This window comes from Vanellus vanellus (genome assembly GCF_965231255.1).
Source record: "Vanellus vanellus genome assembly, chromosome: 6".
Classification (NCBI taxonomy): domain Eukaryota; kingdom Metazoa; phylum Chordata; class Aves; order Charadriiformes; family Charadriidae; genus Vanellus; species Vanellus vanellus.
Genome location: NC_138911.1, coordinates 7,240 through 25,116, shown reverse-complemented (window position 1 = coordinate 25,116; position 17,877 = coordinate 7,240). Strand labels below are relative to the sequence as shown.

The 17,877-nt window shown below is 53.5% G+C and overlaps 2 protein-coding genes across 2 annotated transcripts; both read left to right on the top strand.

Moving 5' to 3' along the window:
• Positions 1 to 323: 323 nt before the first annotated feature.
• Positions 324 to 5,612, top strand: LOC309673267 (uncharacterized protein; the record flags this gene model as incomplete). Its single annotated transcript, XM_082485005.1, has 4 exons — positions 324 to 825; positions 1,959 to 2,010; positions 4,609 to 4,852; positions 5,574 to 5,612. 4 exons carry the CDS (start codon positions 324 to 326, stop codon positions 5,610 to 5,612), a joined length of 837 nt encoding a protein of 278 aa, XP_082341131.1.
• LOC309673095 (inner centromere protein-like) lies at positions 5,105 to 14,099 on the top strand. The gene is made up of 13 exons (XM_082484807.1): positions 5,105 to 5,128; positions 5,845 to 5,980; positions 6,054 to 6,188; positions 6,728 to 6,739; positions 7,334 to 7,443; positions 7,818 to 7,929; positions 9,213 to 9,323; positions 9,668 to 9,792; positions 9,996 to 10,074; positions 11,004 to 11,108; positions 11,332 to 11,442; positions 13,081 to 13,237; positions 13,771 to 14,099. The coding sequence occupies exons 2-13, from the start codon at positions 5,867 to 5,869 to the stop codon at positions 13,974 to 13,976; spliced, it is 1,377 nt and encodes a 458-aa protein (XP_082340933.1). The 5' UTR covers positions 5,105 to 5,128; positions 5,845 to 5,866; the 3' UTR covers positions 13,977 to 14,099.
• The last annotated feature ends 3,778 nt before the right edge of the window (positions 14,100 to 17,877 follow it).

Genomic DNA, 17,877 nt, shown 5'->3' with positions numbered 1-17,877 from the left:
ATAAAAGATGGGTTGTGAGGGGGAATGGTGGAGGGAAGAAGCCTGCAGGTTCACTTCCAAACTTGTCTGCTTTTTGTCTCTAAAAATTCTTTGGGAGCAGGAGACTTCTTCATCGCTTCATTTAAAACTGTTTTTATTTAAGGTTGTCCAGAAGGAGAAGTGGCATCAAGCCAAGTTCCCAAAAGCGCGACAGCAAAGAGCAGCCCCGGAACCCTGGCTGTCATGGGGAGGAGGTGCCTGTGCCCGACTGTGCGGTGAGGTCTCAGGCCAGCGTTAAAACTGAGCTCCCAGCACTGACTGGAAAATGGCCAGCAGAAGGTCCCATGGCGCAGACAGATTGTCAGGACTGCACGCAGGGTGCCGATATCGGTGATGCCGCCCGTAAGGCTATTACGGGGGAGCAGTTGCCCAAGGGGGACGCAGCCACTGAACTGCACAGCATGTCTTCTGTCACCGCAGTCCCTAGTGGCCAGACAGTGCGTGAGGGGGAGGAGGCGCCCCCCAAAAGAGCAAGTACCTCCACTCCCAAGGCTGCTAGAAATGGAGATCCTGCCGTGCTCCAAGGAGATCAGTCTCCTCAAGGCCTCAAAAAGGTGCTTTGCCAGGACTCTGACAGCAAAATGACTACAGTGAGTTCCAAAATGCGCCGTTGCTCTGGACGCCGAAGCCTTGTGGGAGGCCCCAACAAGAGCCATAGGACCTCCTTGGCAGAAAAATATTCACTGGCCAGCAAAAGAGAGAGCATGATCCGGAGGTCTATCAGCAGGGCCATTTCAAAGAAGGCAGCGTCTCGAGAATCATCCTCTGCCTCCAGCAGAGTGAGCTGTAAGTTTCCTTCAGTGCATTCATTTGGCTGAATCGGCTTCTCAGCTTTGGTGTGGGAGCTGAGCTGCTCATCGTTGCTTGCTCTGGCTCATCTTAGTCTCCTTGTTGTTAGGCCTTGTGGCTTCCACCCATTTGGGGTGCAATCTTCAGGTCCTCATCTGCTGTCAGACCAAGTCTCAGGCCGTGTTTTGCTGCAGCAGGTGAAGGAAGCTTCTGCTGGGGCGTAGGCACAGGGGCTGGAGGTTGGGTTACATGTGTTGCGGATGGGCAAAGAAAACAAGAGCCAAAGGGAGAATGCGGTCTGGCTGGTTTGAGGCACGTGTGCAGTTTGGCCGATCAGAAGAAACTATTGCATTCCCCGGGGAGGGGCTTTAATTTGCCTGTCTTCTGCCAACTCTTCAAAAAAAAAAAAAAAAAAATCTATAGGAGCTGAATGTTTCCACCCCTGAAATTAGGCTGAAATTGGCAGAGGAACTTAAATGCTTTTTGGGTGAAGGCAGAAGAGCGGACGGACTGCAAACCAAATAGCACAGTCATCGGAGGAAACAAGATTCAGAAATCCAGGCTATTCCTGGTAGCACTAAACTCCTTGTATCCTCTGCTCCCACTACTGGGAAGGTTTTGCTATGTGGACTTTCTAAAGTCATTGCTTCTGAAGTCAGATTGGCTTCTAATAAAGCACTGAGGCCTTTGGTATTTAGTTTTGTCAGCTTTGAGTCACACTGCATCTAGGCATTTGTTATAACACTTTCAGCTAGGTGGTGTTATGAGGGGAATGAAATCAGCCTAAATCGACCAAATCTCTGCTTAAAACCATGTTAGGGAGGCAGGAGCTGAAGTCAATTGACTGGGAAATGCTATCTCTGACACAGGCGGGAGCGTGTTTGTGCAGCTGGAGCAGGCTGCAGGCAGAGGAGCTGCTGCTTCAGATCTCTGCCTTCCCAGCCTACACCAGTTTGTCAGTGACACTTGAGGGAGGTGGTAGTGCTGGTGTGGAAAGCTGAGATGAGCAATCGGCGTGTTCCCTGGGAGGAAAGCCTGCACAGAGACCTGAGCTCTACCACGCACACGTTCCTGCTCTTGGGAAGCCTCAGAATGAAATCCCTGAGCTAGCTTATGTTTTTCTCCTCCAGGCCAAAGCTCCTTGGAGGTTTTTGTGGAAGAAGATGCGACCAGCAGTGTGAGGTGAGGCTACCATGTAAAGCAGGGGGTGAGAAACCACAGAAAACCCTGCAAGGAAGCTCTATGGGTCCCTTTTATATTACAGATATAGGACCGGTTTTGTAACGGACTGTTTGGGTGATGTTGTCACGTTGGGCTGGTGGATATTTGCGAGTTTGTGCTGTTCAGGCACAGCCCTTCCTTTTCAGAAGTCAGTGTTCAGAGCACGGTGAGGTTAATGGCCCCGCCAGGGTGGGGTGCAGCCTACGCCGTAAGGCCTGGGAGGCTGCCAGTTGCTCTGCCTGGCGTTGGCTGGCGTCGTATGAATCGGGTCCTGGGATTCCCGGCTGGAACCAGCCTCCAAATGCCCGGCGGTGCTGGGGGTCAGTCAGCTGTGGTCTGATCTGAAAGGTGGGCGGGTGAGGCTCAGCCTGAGGCTCGGGAGCTTCCTTTTTACCTGTTCTATGGAAGCTCTGCAGGAGGGGACAAAGCTCATCAGTGTGTTGTTCAGTAATGTGACGGAACGGCCCACCAGAAGAAGTCACAGCTGCCCCTCTGTGTGGCCTGGCTGAAACGGGCTTGTGCTCTGGATGTACCTAGGTTTAGCTGGGCTTCCCTTGGGGTCCCATACGCCGGCTTCGTCATACTTCTGTCGCCTGTAACTCGCCCTTCAGAGGGCTGAAATAATTAAAATAGTTTTTCTTTTACAGACCTGGACCGGAACTGAATCCCCCAAGTGAAAAGGTAAGTTCTAAGGAACAACCTACAAGCTGTCTGGATATCTTGCCCAAGCTGATCCCTTTTGCTGAGCGTTGCCCCTGGAAGCAGGGAGTGTGGCCAAGGGTCGTTCTGTCCCTTCGAGCTCGGCGAAGGTGCTGCTGAGTTGGCCAGTGCTGCCCTTCTAATGCCCAGGCAGCTGGGTAAGCTGGTTGGCACTCTGTCTCCTGGTGGGCAGAGACACCTTGTGCCTTGATAAGGCCTCTTCAAGATGGAGCTTTTGGAGGCGCTTGGCCAGGTTCCCAGGAGTCACCTGGGCTTGGTAATTGACTGTGTATTCTTAGCCTGATTCTGTCGCATGGCTGGTTTGAGCTGCAAAAATCAGGAGGGCAGCTCAAGCTAATATGATCTCCTTGGCCGCTGAGGCTGTGTGCGCAGCAAGCTGGCGTAAGCCTGCGGTGTTAGCAGGACAGAGGGACCCATCCCCGCCTTTGAGCTGGCAGAAACATCTTGGGGGGTGGTGCTGCGAGCCAGCTGAGGTGAAAACTAGCCCAGCAGAGAGAGGAGTGGGCTCTGCTTCAGAACAGCTCCCCGGTGCGGTTGGGAAGCATCAGTGGGAATGGGCAGGTGGCTCTGCTCTGGGTTGTGTGGTGGTCGCTGGTGGCAGCTTAGCAGGTAGGGGAAGGCACAGCTTGTGTGCAGCAGCCTCGTAGCACGCGAGGACGCTGTGCTGCAGCAGCTTCTCTGCTTGACCTCCTGTGAATGTACCGTAATGGTACTTAAAGCACCTAATGATCTTGTAACCTGAAACACTTTACAGGAAATTCTCTTTTGGGACTGGAATATCTGTAGTTTGAAAACTGGTGTCTCCAAGGTGTGTAGAAGCTGCCTGTCATTCTCAAGGTGCTTTGATTTTGAAGTCCAGCTTCAGTAAAACTCCTGATCTGGCTGAGAAGTGCTGGGCGATTGTCCTTCCTGCCGAGGCTGTTTTTTCACGAGCAGACCCCCTGTTACCGAAATGAGCCAGTCAGTGTCCGTGCAGCACAGCTCTGCTTGAGAGAGGAGCAGACCCTAGCCTGGCAGGTGGATTCAGTTGGAAGTGACTGGCTCTTTCAGGGCAGCGGGTCCATGGTAGCCTTGTTCTTGGGAGCAAATGTGCGAAGAGAATGCTTGTTTCCTTTTCCTGCAGACTCCTGAAGACATCCTCATTTCAAGCAAAAGTACAGAAGCTGCCAGCCCTCCTGCACAGCACTTACCTCCTCCTGAGCAGGCAGGGAACAGCAAAGGTAATTTTGAGTTGATCTTGTTTTTCTTGCATGAAGCCCCAAAGACACACAGACCAGGGAGGGTTTGTGGAAATTCTGGGACTTGTGTTGAAACAAAACCACCTCTGACCAGTCCAGGTAATTTTTCAGGTAAAGCTTTGATCTCCTGAAAAGGTGAGACATGCAATTAGGTAAGCAAGGACATCTGTAAATGTCTCCAAGCCTTGAGAGAAATGCTGTCCTGTCCAACTTCAGTCTGCCTAATGAGTAAGTGGGGACACTTTGAAAGGAGAATGCTCTTAGACCTGGAGTCTGCGTGGTGCAACCTTCTGGTAGAGCGCCTTGACATCCCTTTCCTCTGGGTTCAGTTACGTGAGGATTTACAGGTCCCGATTATTTGCTGTTCCTCAAAGCAAGGAGAGGGAGGTTTCAGGCTTTTTGTTTATCCCCTATGGGAACTGTAGGATCTGGGAAGCAGCTGGAGCGGAGGGAAGAGTAGCTAGAGGCCTTTTGGTGAGACAGGTTGTGGCCTTTCAGGGTCTGTGCGTACTACAGCATGCTCCACAGCATACGCACACAACGCTGATGTTCCAGGTAGCTGTCCAGGCTTCTGGTTTCTCAGTTTGGTTCTGTGCTACAGGGCTCTGAGCGTGCGAGAGCTGGAGACAAGAATCGGAGCCCTGCAGGATGCTTTGCGTGTGGTGCTAACCACAGGTTTCTTCGCAGGGAGCTGTGTAAATCCAAACGGTGAACCCCAGAACAAGAACCAGCAACAACCCCACTGCGCCAAGTCCCAGGAGAATCCCCCACGCATCTGGTATGAGACATTTGCAAGGAGGAGGAATGAGCCAGTGGTCGGGAAGGACTTGGGCCTGGCCTTTGAAGTAATTTGTTTAAAAAGCTTTGGGTGTTTGTTTCCCTACCTTCCAATATAGTTTTCAAATCTTCTTTGGCCAGATCTTGTCTTCTGGGAGTTCCATGTGACTTCTTGAGCCTTGTTTGGGTCTGGGACCCGGGTCAGGCTTGGGAAGCAGACGCATGAGTTCATGCACACAGCAGCAAAGGTGACTAAGCTAGCACGATTAACTCTGCTTAGATGTGACTCCGAGTGGCTCATAAAGGGGTGGTGCGGGAGTAGCTTCAGGAGGCAACGTGAGTAGGTGACTGACTTGTTTATTTTTATCTTGTGCAAGTGTCTGGAATACCTGACTTGTTTCCTCACTACTTGTATTACTGGTGTTTCACGTGAGATTTCAGCTGCTTTTAGCTTTGCCCTCAGTCTCCTGTCCTGGTTTTGCCGGGGTGAATTTACTGTGGGTAGCGGATGGGAAGGGGGTAACAGTAACCTCTCTTCTCACGTGGATGGGTCAGGATCTGCAGCCCCCCTCAGGGCTGCTGCTGGATTGGGCCCCAACTGTGCAGTGAGGTTGTCCCCCCCGTTTTCCCCTGGAATTGGGGGATGCACGTGCAGTCATTTCTGACACAGATAAATCTCTGAGCATCTGAAGTATTTACAAAGCCCGCGGAACCCTGCCGGAGAGGTGAGCTAGCCTGGCTAGCTGCAGACACACAGGGGTCCTGCCTGTCTTGTGCTGTAAATACCAGATAGAACAAAGACTTCTTGCTCGCTGGGACTCGGAGTGATGCTGCACATAACTGCTCTGGAACTGGGGCGTTCCATGAGCAAGTTGTTGTCGTGTGCCTCTGCTGTCCCCATTCGCGCCTGGGTGGTGTGCCTGCCACAGGGCTGGCTGAGTTCCTGGGAGCTCTGGTGGCAGCGAGCAGGCAGAGGGAAGTGTGTAACAGCAGGTAGATGTTTCTGGAAAGACTGGGGAGCGTCATGGTCATCTAATGTGCCTCTTGCTAATGCCATCAGGACAAGAAGCTATAAACAAGCAATGGGCGTGATGTGGAACGGGCAGCAGCCAGGGGGTCAGACCCTTTTCCTTTTGGATGACAAGCACAAGAGTTCAGCAAACCAAACTCCAGCTTCTTCCTCTCCAGCTAGCAAGGTGCGTGGCTGCCGTGGCCCTTTGCCTCCCTTTCCCCGGCAGGTACTGACTTCCCTATATCTTCTCCCTGTAGGTTGTTAGACCATTGAAAAACTTCCTGCAGGCTGTGCAGCGAAACCAGCTGCTCACGAGCCCGGGGCCCGCAGGACGTGGAGGTGTCATAAAGAACTTCATCAAACGCAATACTCCCACCCGACCTGATCTTAAGGTACGTCAGAGTCCCACCTTCCCTGGCAGGGCTGGAGGAGGGCATCAGGTTTGGGAGAGTGGCAGAAGGGACTGTTTGCTTAGAAAAAGAGAAACGTATTCCTAGTTCTGGCTGCTGCTGTGGATCAGTGCAGGTCCTTGTAGCAAAACGGCCTCACAACTCTACTTCAGCCTCCCTGGGGAGGGGAAACTGGTTGGTGTTGCCTTGTGTAGTCCACACACATTGTTACTGGCCAGGGGTCTTTAGCACCAATCCTCAAACCTTCCTCACGTGCAGAGAAACCTCAGCTGCTCTATCTGTAGTCAGCAGAAACATTTTATATCCTGAGATTGTTGAACCGTAGGAAAGTAGGAAGCTTTTCCCTTTGCCGTAGGAGTCTGCCCTTGTGTCTTGCATAATTGGCTGCTGCAGGGCTGAAAGACGGGCAGTGTGGGGTCAGGCAGCGGGTTGTCTACCGCCTACTGGTAAGGAGCTGCAGCTCGGAAGGGGGCACCTGTGCTGTGAAGGGGGGTTAATTATTTTTTGTCTCTTCTCTACAGGGAGACTTTGTTGTAAGTAATGACACCCTTAACCGTGGGGGCTGGAAGGTGGTAATGGCTGTGCCGCTTGCCTCACGGGCACTGCCAGCTCTTTCCCTCACGCTGGCATCCACGCGGCGCTCTGGCCAGATAAGTAAACTGGCCACACCAGTGGTGAGGTGGCAGGATCTCTTCGCAGGTGTGTTCTGCTGGGGCTGGGAACTGTGAGGAAACCTTTTGGCCTTTAACAAGACTACTTGTGCTGTGCCCCTTCTCCCCCATTCTGCCAGCTGCTGCCGTAGGTAATGCTGTCCCAGGCAAGGAGCACTTGCTACGGGTAGTCACCTACAGCAGGAGCGTGCTGTTCCCTGCCTAAACATACTCTCTGCAGCTGAAGGATTGAGGTGTTTCCCTCCTATACCCATGACTCTTCTGCTCTTATTAGTTGAGTAAGCACTGTTGCCAAACCTGTGTTGTTTCTTCCCTGCTACTCGCTTCCCATCCCGGTGTGTGGGTGAATATGACTCTGGCAGCGACTTCTTTGTTTCGCAGCTGCCTGTGCACAAGCAGCCTGAGGGTGGAAACAGGCCCTGGCAATCCCTATACTCTGAACTCATCTCCCTTCAGGAGAAGGAGCGGCAGAGACTGGAAAGCCTCAGGAAGAAGCAGGAGGCTGAGGAACAGAGGAAAAAGAAAGTGGAGGAGGAGAAGAGACGGCGGCAGGCAGAAATGAAGCAGTGAGTTGAGTCTCTTACCTCTTGCTCTGTCCCTGGTTCAGCACAGAATTGCTCTGGAGGCCCTCCCTGCCGGGCGGGCAGCACCGCTGTGCCGTGCTTTGTGCCTCACACTTGAAAGGAGCATTTTGCAAGCGATGGTGCCTGGGCACCCTGAGCGCTGCTGTTCATGGCTCGCTGCAGTAAGGACTGCACTGGTGCGAAGCACCGGATAATGCCTGAGCTTAACCCAGGAGTGAGCTGAGGCTCAGCTCAGCCAAAGCAAGTCGGGCAGCACAACTGTTTTGCCCAATTACCATGGCAAGTCCCTGTTTCCCCGTCACCCTCTGCGCTAGCAGACAAAACTAACGAGCCCTTCTTGCGTGCACACTGCCCAGGAAGAGGGAAGAGCGCCTGAGGAAGGCACTGCAGGCTCGAGAGCGGGTGGAACAAATGGAAGAAGAGAAGAAAAAGCGGATGGAGCAGAAGATCTTGCAGAATGATGATAAGGTAAGAAGGCTGACCAAGCTTTGGACCACTCAGTACAGTGACATTATCTTGGTGAGCTGTGAGACCAAAAGGGTGCAAGCAGGCCACTGGCATGATATGTGCAAGCACAGGGTTGCTGCTGATGGTGACTAACCAGGTGGTGGGTAAGTCTGCATCAGAGACACTGAAATACTGTCTAACAAGAGGAGGCTTTTGTTCTCCACACCTCTGCAGTGTTCCTAAACATTCCTGTTCTGACACGCAGTGTTTATGGTGCTTTGCGTTCAAGGAATGTGGCAGCATCCCTTGACTGTCCTGTGAGCAGGCCCTGCAGATGAGACAGCCTTACTCAGCTTGTAGCGTGGCCAGCGTGAGCTGCTCGCGTGAAACATCACACACAGTGAAACCACGGCGCTTGCCGGGGGCTGCAAAGACACGGTGGGAAAAAATAGCTACCAAGCATGCAAGGGATGCTCATGACTAGTAGACTTGGCTCTGTGTGTGTTTGTATCGTGTTTGGTTTTTAAAGCCTTGTCTGGCCCGCTTTTGAGGACAGGTAGAAGGTGAAGAGCGTGCGGAGATGGGCCGTTGATGGCTGCATGCAGGCAGTGCTGCTGCTCTTGTACAACCGCACGGGTTCTGTGGGACGGAGGGAGCCTGCGCCAGGCTGAGTTGGAGCCGCAGCAGCCTCCGGGGGAAGGATGGCTGTGCATTTTGAAGGGTGGGCTAAGTTACCTTTAGAAAGGGTCGGCCTTAGAAAACAAAGGAACTGTGCCCTTTTCAGCCTTTCCCAAAACCTGAGCAGCTGAAAGCACACCCAGCCTGGGCTGATCCGCTGCTGCGGACATGCTGGTGCTTCTGCCGGGACAGAGCTCCGGCAAAGGAGCTGTGTCTCTGGGGCTCAGGCAGCTTTCACATCCCTGGTTCATGCTGTGGTTCGGCTAGTCGACAGCAGCGCCGCAGGCAAAGCGGAAACCAGATGCCAGATCCCCTCGTTCTGCAGAGAATCACAAGATGGAAACGTATCCTGGGGTTGTGTAATGGTCTCTGCTCCTTTCTTCTGTCAGTCCAAGCGATGGGTGTCTCTTCACACAGCCTGTAGCGAGCGGTGGACTCGCTGCTGCACAAGGTTGGTGCTAAATCCAATGCACGTGTGCCGCTTGCTGGGAGTGGGGTTCTGGGTCTTGTTAGGACCTGGAGTATCGCAGGCTTCGGACTTCAGAAGCAGTCCCCGTCCTGCGCTTGGACAAGGCTGCGAGGTGTGTCCTCGGGGGCGGCAGAGCAGACGCGTGTGGCTTTCTCAGGTGCGCCTCTCACAAGGGCGGGAAGAGAAAGTGGCAGAGGAGCGGAGCAAGAAAAAACTGTTGAAGAAGCACGGGGAAGCTGACGCACAGAAGCAGAAAGCGCTGGGGGTGGTAAGAGCAACTCCAGGTCCCTCCTGCACGTAGAAAAGGAAAGAAGTAGCAGGGAACCCGTGCACTGTTCCGACTGGTGGGATGGGGAAGGGTTACTGCCTCTCTTGCTGTGGGGGTTTTGGGGTCCATGCTGCAAGAGCTCTGTCTCGAGAGTTGATGTTGGGTTTGAACACAAGGGTACCTGTGGGGGGAGAAGGGAGTGAGCACCCAACTGGTGGGCAGGCCATGGGAAGTAAGAATGAGATATAACAAGTGCAGGTTGTCTCAGAGCATTTGCTGCACGTTCTCCCATCTTCCCCCGCTTGAGCTGGAGGGTTAGAAGGGTTTTCTTCTTTCTTCTTCAGGAGGAAGATGAATTTGAGCAGCAAGAACCGCTGCAGAAAGGGAGGGAGGATGAAGGAAAAGGAAAGAAAGTCTTGGAACTGAAAAACCTTGTAGAGCAGCAACAGGTGGAACAAGTGAAGGAGAGGTATTGGCTTGTTTCTATCCTGGAGGAGGGGACTTGGTGCCAGGCATGGTGAAGCAGTAAATATAAATAGTGTTACTGAAATTGGGAGGGTGGTGTGAGTGCCAGGCTGTCCCAGTGGTTTGGGGTGCTGAATATAGGAATGCTTGGTGGGGGAGAGGTGGACATGCTTTCCTCTATAACTAAATCATAGATTTTTTCCCCAGGGATCACAAACAGCGAGGGAAAGAGAAGCCCCCCCACGCACAGCCGGAGTCAGCAGCATTTACTGAAAAACACTTAAAGGTGGGGAGTGGAAGTGGTCTTGGAACAGCTTCTCTGTTGTGAACTAGTAAGGCATAGGGTATACAGACTTATTTTAAGATCAGACTTGTTTTCCAAGAGCTGTTACTGTTTAAGGTTTTGTCATTTGCTATTATCGTATTTAGAGGAACAAGTACAAGAAAACCGATGATGAGCCAAACCTTATGATAAGGAGTTGGGGTTTGTGCAAGAATAAGCCAACTCTTGCTAAAGCTGGGGTTGACTGTTTTCTTGTTAACAGGTGAGCCTTCTCAGCCCCATCACAAGATGGATGACAGCCATACAATGGCACTTTGAAGAACACCTCCAAATGGCATTCACTGATACTTAAATGAATATGGAAATTAGTAAGAGATTTATTTTTTTCCTACTACATTCACTCACTGTATTTGGAGGATGTGATCCCCATAACAAACTTGAGGTATCATATGGCTTTGTGTAACATCATTTGCATTTATACAAAGAATGTTATGGCTTAAAGTCGAGACTGTTTGTTTCAAAATATCACAGTAATGTTTTCTTTCCACTCTTTCTCCTCTTAACGCCGTTCGTTCTTCTTTGTGATTACTAAAAAATCACCCCCCAGATGCTACTTCAGTGAAGGATAAGTTCCTCCTCCTGTCTTTGCTCTTGCTGCCCCTACTCACTAGGTCCGACTCTCAAACTCCTATTTGTGCTGTATCATTTTAATGAAGCTTTGAGTTATTCATGTGTTGCCAGTGACTGGGCTGGAGTGAGCCACAGCAGAGCTCCTCCAGACAGGAGAGAAGCTGAGTGTAATTCAAAGTGTCTGCAGCTCTTGCCCGCCTGTTAGCTCTTCCCTGAGGAGTGGTACGGGAGAAGAAACTCCTAGATAAAGTGGTTTGGGTTGAAAAGGAGTTTAAGCAGTGAAACTTTCTTCTCTTTATTAGGAGGAAGAGAACCCAAAAGAGCTGCAGCAGCTGCCTGGGCAGAAGAGCGCCAAGCCACCGGAATCCATTGCCGTGGCTTCTAATCCCTGGCTCAAAGCGGTAAAGGTGAGCATGAGCCCTAGAGACCCTGTTGATCTCAATCTGAGCAAAGACAGGAGTTGCTTTATCTTTGAGTCTTGGGTTTGGTTTTTCTTCTGCAGAAGACACAGAGAGACTGAGGACTTTTTTGCAAGGGCCCCAGAAAATACAGCTCAGTTCCAGAGACGGTCTGGTGGTTTTGCTTGGGTGAATGCAGATGAAGAATGACTTAATTCTTGCGTCTTAACAGGAGGAAGATGGTCTGCAGGAGCCCCGGCAGCAGCTGAGAGAGGAGAAGAAAATCAAGCAACCAGAAGCATTGACTCCTGTCTCTGGCACATGGCTGAGCAAATCTGTAAAGGTGAGTCCTGGTTCCAGCAGAGCCCTCAAATAAAATGAGTCTGCGGTGCCTAATTGGCTCCTGTGGTTTGGAGCCAGCCTGCAGGTTTGTTATCCGTCAGTGATGGAGCAGGAAATTAAATCCTCCAGTGTAGGCTGTTGGGGTTTAACGGGCATCTGTGCGGAGGGAGGGGATGTCTGTCTTCTTGGGCGCTTGGCTGAGAGCTCAGCACAGCGGGAACCTGAAGGAAAAACAAGTGTTTTGTCTTGGAAAAGATGCTGGAAATGGCCACAGGATGGCAGCACGTCCTGAGGCGTCAGCTCAGCCTGCAGCACCCGGGGCGGCGCTGGCCGCTGGGTCCCAGGAGCCCGGCTGAACTGGAGCTGCTGGGACCTGGTAACGGGGGGGGTGGAGAAAAAGCTGCTCGGAGGCGAACAGGCTTGAGTACTGCCTCTGCCGGTAAGCTTTCTTGTCTTGGGGCTGACTGGCTCCTCTTCTTGCTGCTGGGCTTCTCCACGCTGTGACTCGCGTCAGAGCTCTGGAGAATGAAAACCACATCTGCCTCGAAACGTGTGAAAGGGTGTGAGCGATAGAGCCATGTGTGCATAACCAAGTAGTTAGACATACATGGTATGTTCTTCTAAGGCTTTTCTACAAAAAAAAGGAGGGGAGAAGTTTTAAAAGTAGCTCAGCTCAGTGAGCACAGTGGCAGTTTTTGTATTTGTACAGATGTGTGTATACTTCTGCATTCCCTTAATGCAAAGTGTCCTGCGGAATTAGGGTTGCCTTCCTGCTTTATTCGCTGGTCGGCACCTCTAGGTACTCCTGTACTACCTGCAACTGTCGGGTCTTCTCGTCAGCCCTGTTCCTCAGCGCAAAGCCGGGAGGTCTCTGAGCTTTGGCTTGCACTGTTCTGACCTGCAGCTTCACTGTGAAGCGCAGCCCTGGCTTTTTCCCGGCCGGGTACTGGCAGGCTCTTCCTGGCAGCTTGGAGGCTGCAGGGATGGCAAGCGGCTGTTTCAGCGCTGCGGTTTGCAGTCCCTGCCGCAGCACGCAGTCCCGTGCTTCAGCCCGGCTGTCGGGGGCATGGTTTCGTAGCGAAGTTCAGGGTTTGGTTGGTTGTTGTTGGTTTTTTTTTTTTAAAAAAAAAAAAAAAAAGCCAAAAGGATTTGAGCACTTCTGGGTTTTACTGAAAATCTCAACTCAAGCTAGATGTCAGGTAGGAATATTATAGATGTTCCAGTTAGTGTGCAGATCAAAGGCTTCCCGTACACAGGTAGGTGACCTTTTTGGCTCCCCTGCTGTTTGAACTAGGGGCAAAAATGAGTGTGGGCGGTGCATCTGCTCTAGGAAGTCGGATGTTGGCTCTTGTTTCGAGCTGCCTTCCCTTTACAGTGGAGTTCCCTGCCCGGCACGTGGCTTTGGGAACTCGCCTCTCAACTCATGGCTTATCTAGGCAGCAGCCTCACACGGTGCGTGCTTCAACGGCATCTCGCTGGGGGACCGAAGCTGGGGCCTGAGCACAACCTGCTGGTCTTGCTGGTGTCGGAGCGCGGAGGTGCCTGCAGAGGGTCAGGCTGCAGGGGCTGGTGGGCAGCCTGCCCCGGCCCCAGGGGCAGGTCTGCTTCCTGCTCTAATCCGGGCTGTCTCTGGTTCCAGAAACCTCTCTCCCCATCCTGCCTAGTGACCCCGATGGGCACAAAGGAGTCCAGATCCCCAAAGGTAAACAAAAATGACTATGGGATGGATCTGAACAGTGATGACTCCACAGATGACGAGAACGAGCCTCGGAAGCCTGTCCCTGCCTGGGCTGATGGTAGGTGCCGAGTTTAGTTCAGCTTCCTTTAATCTGGAACTTTCCAGATTCCCTTGGTGCAGTCTCGGCTTCCCCAGAGCGCAGCCTGGGAGCGTGTGAGGCTTCAGCAGTGCTGGTGGCTGCTGTCTCTGAGCGCTGAGAGGGGCTGGAGCTGCTTTCCTGCAAGTGCTCTCGTGTTGGAGTTAAGCCAAAGTGCTCCACGCGTGTGTTTGGATCCAAAGGTGTGAAAAGAATGGCGGGGGCTCACTAGTAGTGACTTCTGGTGAGGGAAACCAAGGTCTGGTGGGTTTGGCATGTCTAGAGTGCAGAGTAACTTAGAAGAAGCGCTGCTGGCGACCTGCGGTGGGGTGTGGGGCTCAAAGCTTTGCAACGAGCAGGAAAACTGTAAATCACCCTCACTGTAGAGGTAATAGTGTTTTCGAGTGTGGAAGAAGAGCAACTGTTGTGGAGCCTCTAAGGGAAAGGGCTCCTTTGGCGGAGCACTGGGAACTCATTTTATAGAGTCTGCTTCTCTGGTGTGGTTGTTCCCGTAGGGTCTCAGCTTAATCAAGCCATTTCACACCAATACTATCACTCGGTGAACGCTGACCAAATCTTTGGGCTAATTCCAAGACCGAAGCTGGAGGATATTTTTGGTAAGAGCAAGCCTCGGTACTTCAAGCGCACGAGCTCAGCAGTTTGGCATTCCCCGCCTGGGACCCAGTCTACCTGTGGCCCATCTTGCAACTTCAAATACTGAGGAAAACGCAAAGAAACGTGGTTTATGACAACGTGGTATATCCATTTGAGTTTTCTTAGCATGCAGTGTATTTACAATTTTAAGTGGGTATTTTTATAAAAATATTGAATAAAATTCTGTTGCAATAAACTCTTTGTCAGTGTGTGTCTCTCCTTTCCCCCACTGCAGTGGGATGATGCTTCTGGATGGCTGATTTGAGACCGGTGGCTGTGGCTCCCGCGGGCGCGGGTGTTTGAGGGCATGGTGTTGCCCCGTCACACGTTCCCTCAGACGGCCTGCAGGATCTTACACAAGGAAGCTACGGAATTGCTGTAGGGAAGATCAAATTTTTTAATCAACCTGAGGGGATAATGTTTTCAAAACCTGTTCTTTACTATATTTATGCATTTAACAGTGCTTCTAGCCGCAAGCGGTTTTCCTTCAAGGATTCTTGTGACCACTTGTTACTCTGAGCCACAATCTTTTTCTGCAGTTAGAAAAATCTGCTTGGACTGTTTAAGCAATGTCTAAACGCCTTGTCGCTCTTTTCTGGTGGAAAAATGAAGCCCGGGCTGAGTTCTTGGTTCTGTTTTTCTAGGAGACTTTAGCAAACAGTCTGGCGTGGGCAGGAGGTGGATGTGTTTGGAAGCCGTGGCCTGGGAAGGGTAAGCAGTAAACGATTCCCTTTGGAGTGTGTCCGTTCGTATCGCCTGCCGCGTGGCCCAGGGAGCACGGGGGCCACGTGTGCTGCCAGCGGGCAGAGTGGGCATCTCCTGGTTCCCGCAGCCCGCCCGGGGCCCTGGGGATGGCTGCAGTGCACTGGGGTGGCCCTGGAGGGTCCCAGCACCCTGCAGAGATGTGTGGGGAGAGCTGGCGCCCCGGCTGCATCCCTTACGGCCCCCGGAGCGCTAGCCGGGGCAGCCAGCAGCATCCCAAGAGCGATTTGGCTAACTAAACCCTGTGGACAGGAGCGATGAGGAAGATTCTTAGATGAAAAGGGAAAGTCCCCGAGCCGGAGCCAAGTCCCACACTTGCCATAATAACCTTTCCTTCCTCTTTTTTCAGTTCCCCCCTCCCAGGCTGCGCTGTCTAGCACAGGCGTGAACAAATGCGGCAGAGGGTCCCTGTCCCCAGCACGGGGCTGGTGCCATGAGGGCTCCTTCCCCCTCGTCTTCAGGTGCAGGCTGCCCAGAGCCCACACAGAAATGTGGCCGTGGACCTGTTCAGAGCTGTCTAGGCCTGCTTGTCTCCATTCAGAGGAGGCTTCAAGCTGGTCAGAGTAGTTTTGCGGAGCTTTTTGATGGGCTTGGAGGGTTTTGAGCAGTTTGCAAGTGTCCCGGTGGAAGAGTCTTGCAGGCACTTAGAGCTTTTGATGGGTCTTTAGAGCTTTGAGCTCCACAGAGCCGGTGACAGTGGCTGAGATGAGCTTTGCAGAGTCCCAGAGCACCTCGGAGCATGAGCAGAGCTCTGGAGCAGCTCAGGGCTGCTCAACGCTGTTTGCCAGGAGCTCCATCCTGGCTGCTGCATTGCCCCTGACTGCTGGCTCCTCCCAGCTTTCCCGTTCATCTTGGGTGCCCTCATCGTCCCACTGCACATCTGTGGGGCTCTCGGTGGCTCTCGCTCTTCTGGCTGGTCTCTTGGCTCCCCCTGAGCTCTCTGGGCTTATCTTGGTGTCTTTTGGACTCTCTTGGGTCCCTCCAGGATTCCAGTGTCCCTTGGGTCTCACAGCCTCTCTCAGCAGTGTTACCCAAAGGAATAACTCGTAAGGTACGAGACACATTTGGTTTATTTTTCACGGAGAGAGGCTGAGCCCGTCGGAGGGGGTGAGTGCTCAGACTCAACCCATGACAGCTGTACCCGTGGGGAGTGCTTGTGTCGCCGCCTCATCAGCGCAGCACTGATGGCGCTCTCCCTGGGGCGGCAGCAGCTGCAGGGTCCCACTGGTCCCACGGCTCTGGTGGGACCTCGCCGCATTCCCGTCGCTCCCCCCGCCTCCGTCGCAGCCCGACTGCGCCCCGCTCCTGCCTCTCCCGCGGGCTGCTGCAGGGCTGCTTGCAGCCGCTGGGCCAACACCCTCACTTTGTCTTGGATTTGCCAACGGTTGTTTTTTTGGTTTTGGTTTTTTTTTTTTTTTTTTTTTGGCCTCTGGCCCTCCTGGGTTCCTCGGGGCTCCCTTGGTTCAGCGCTCTGGGGCTCTCTTGGATTCGCCTGGGCTTTCCGGGTCTCTTTTGGGGCTCTCGGCATTACTTGAGCTCTCTTGGGATCTCCCTGGAGGCTTTTTCACCCAGTTTCTCCAGGCTTTCTTGGACTCTCTTGACCTCTCTCACTGGTGGCTTTCTCAGGTGCTTCCAGGGTGGCTGTGGCACCTCTGAGCTTTCTTAATCCCTGCGGATTGTCTGGGATGCTCTTGCCTTGCCCCTCTCCCCAGGCTCTCTCAGGCTTCCCTGGTGTTCTCGGGCTCCCAGGAGCGCAGAGTCTGGCTGTTCCCTGCCAGCTGGCTCCTGTCCCTCATGGTAAGCCTCAAATTACCTCGTTAGGCATCGCTGAAGAGGCAGCGATTTCCGGGCCCTGGCCGAGGACGGGAGCTGGAGGTCAGGCTCTCAGCAGGAGCCTGGCTGAGCAGGGTGGAGGGCTGCTGGCAGGAGGACCGGGGTCCGTCACTCAGGGTTGCGCTGGCGATGACTGAGTTTTGTTCCATGGCGGCGGCGTTGCGGAGCTGGATGATCTTGAAGACGGCTATGGCCATGTCTGGGGGCAGCCTCCCCGCCATAGAAATCCAGCATGAGGTTCTTGGTGTCCATCCAGTCACCCTTCTCCAGCCGCCCCCAGGGAATGCAGCTCCTGCCCCACAGGTCTCTGTGCGCCAGCGCCTCTCGAAATTTTTTTAAAATCCAGTTCAGAGAGGTCTTCCAGGGCCCGGAGCAGCAGCTCCCCGGTGGTGCCGTGGGTGCTGCCCCTGCTCAGGGCGCAGTGCTGCTGCTGCACACCCCTCTGGGGACAGCCCTGGCCCTGTGCCTGTGATGGGGGGACAAAGTTTGGGGAAACCATCCTGTGAGGAGCCTCCTGGGCCCTGCAGCCAGCCCAGTCCCCCTCGGTTCCCTGCTGGCTCCCCCAGCCCAAACCATCCCCACCAGCAACACCACAAGTTGCAGTAGGGCAGTGGTCCAGGGGTTTGCCACCAAAGTCTCGCTAGAGCCATGTCCCACCACACAAGCAGTGTCCCCACCAGGAGAGCTCTAGCCTGCCGGAAGAAAAGTGTCCCCACCAGGACAGCCATGCCTTACTGGGATAGCAGTGGACCTACCACGACAGCAGCGTCCCCACCAGAAGAGCAATGTCCTCACCAGGAGAATACCGTCCCCACCAGGAGAGCAGCATCCCTACCAGGAGAGCCATATCCCCATGAGGACATCCATGTCCCTGCCAGAAGAACCGATGTCCCACCAGGGTCACAGCGGGGCAGCTGGCCCCGCTCCAGAGCAAGGCTGCTTCAGCCAGTGGGGCACCCGCCGTGCCGTGCCACCGAGCCAGCCGGGTTTGCCGGGGCGGCTGGCCACTTCCATCGTAGGGGCAGAACCGAGCTGGTGAGCTACACGTGCGCTCTGATTTCCCCTACGAGCAGAGTTCCGCTCTCGGAGCGTGCCCCTGCTTCCTTCCCGCACAGGTCAAGGTTCTCACACTCTCGTTTATTTTCCTCTTTTCTTCCCAGCGCCGGCTCCCTCTTTCTCCTGCAGGGCCAAGACGCAGGCAGTGTCGGTGTCCGGCCGCGGCGGCTCGGCGGCTGTCAAGTCCTGCTCAGCTTTGGGACACGCTGGTGTGCCCGAACAGCTGAGGCTGGGCCGGGCGGAGGGTAGGCAGTGGCTTTTGCTACTTCTCCTTGAAATTCATCCCCCCACGGAGCTGGACATCGGTTCTGGTGTCC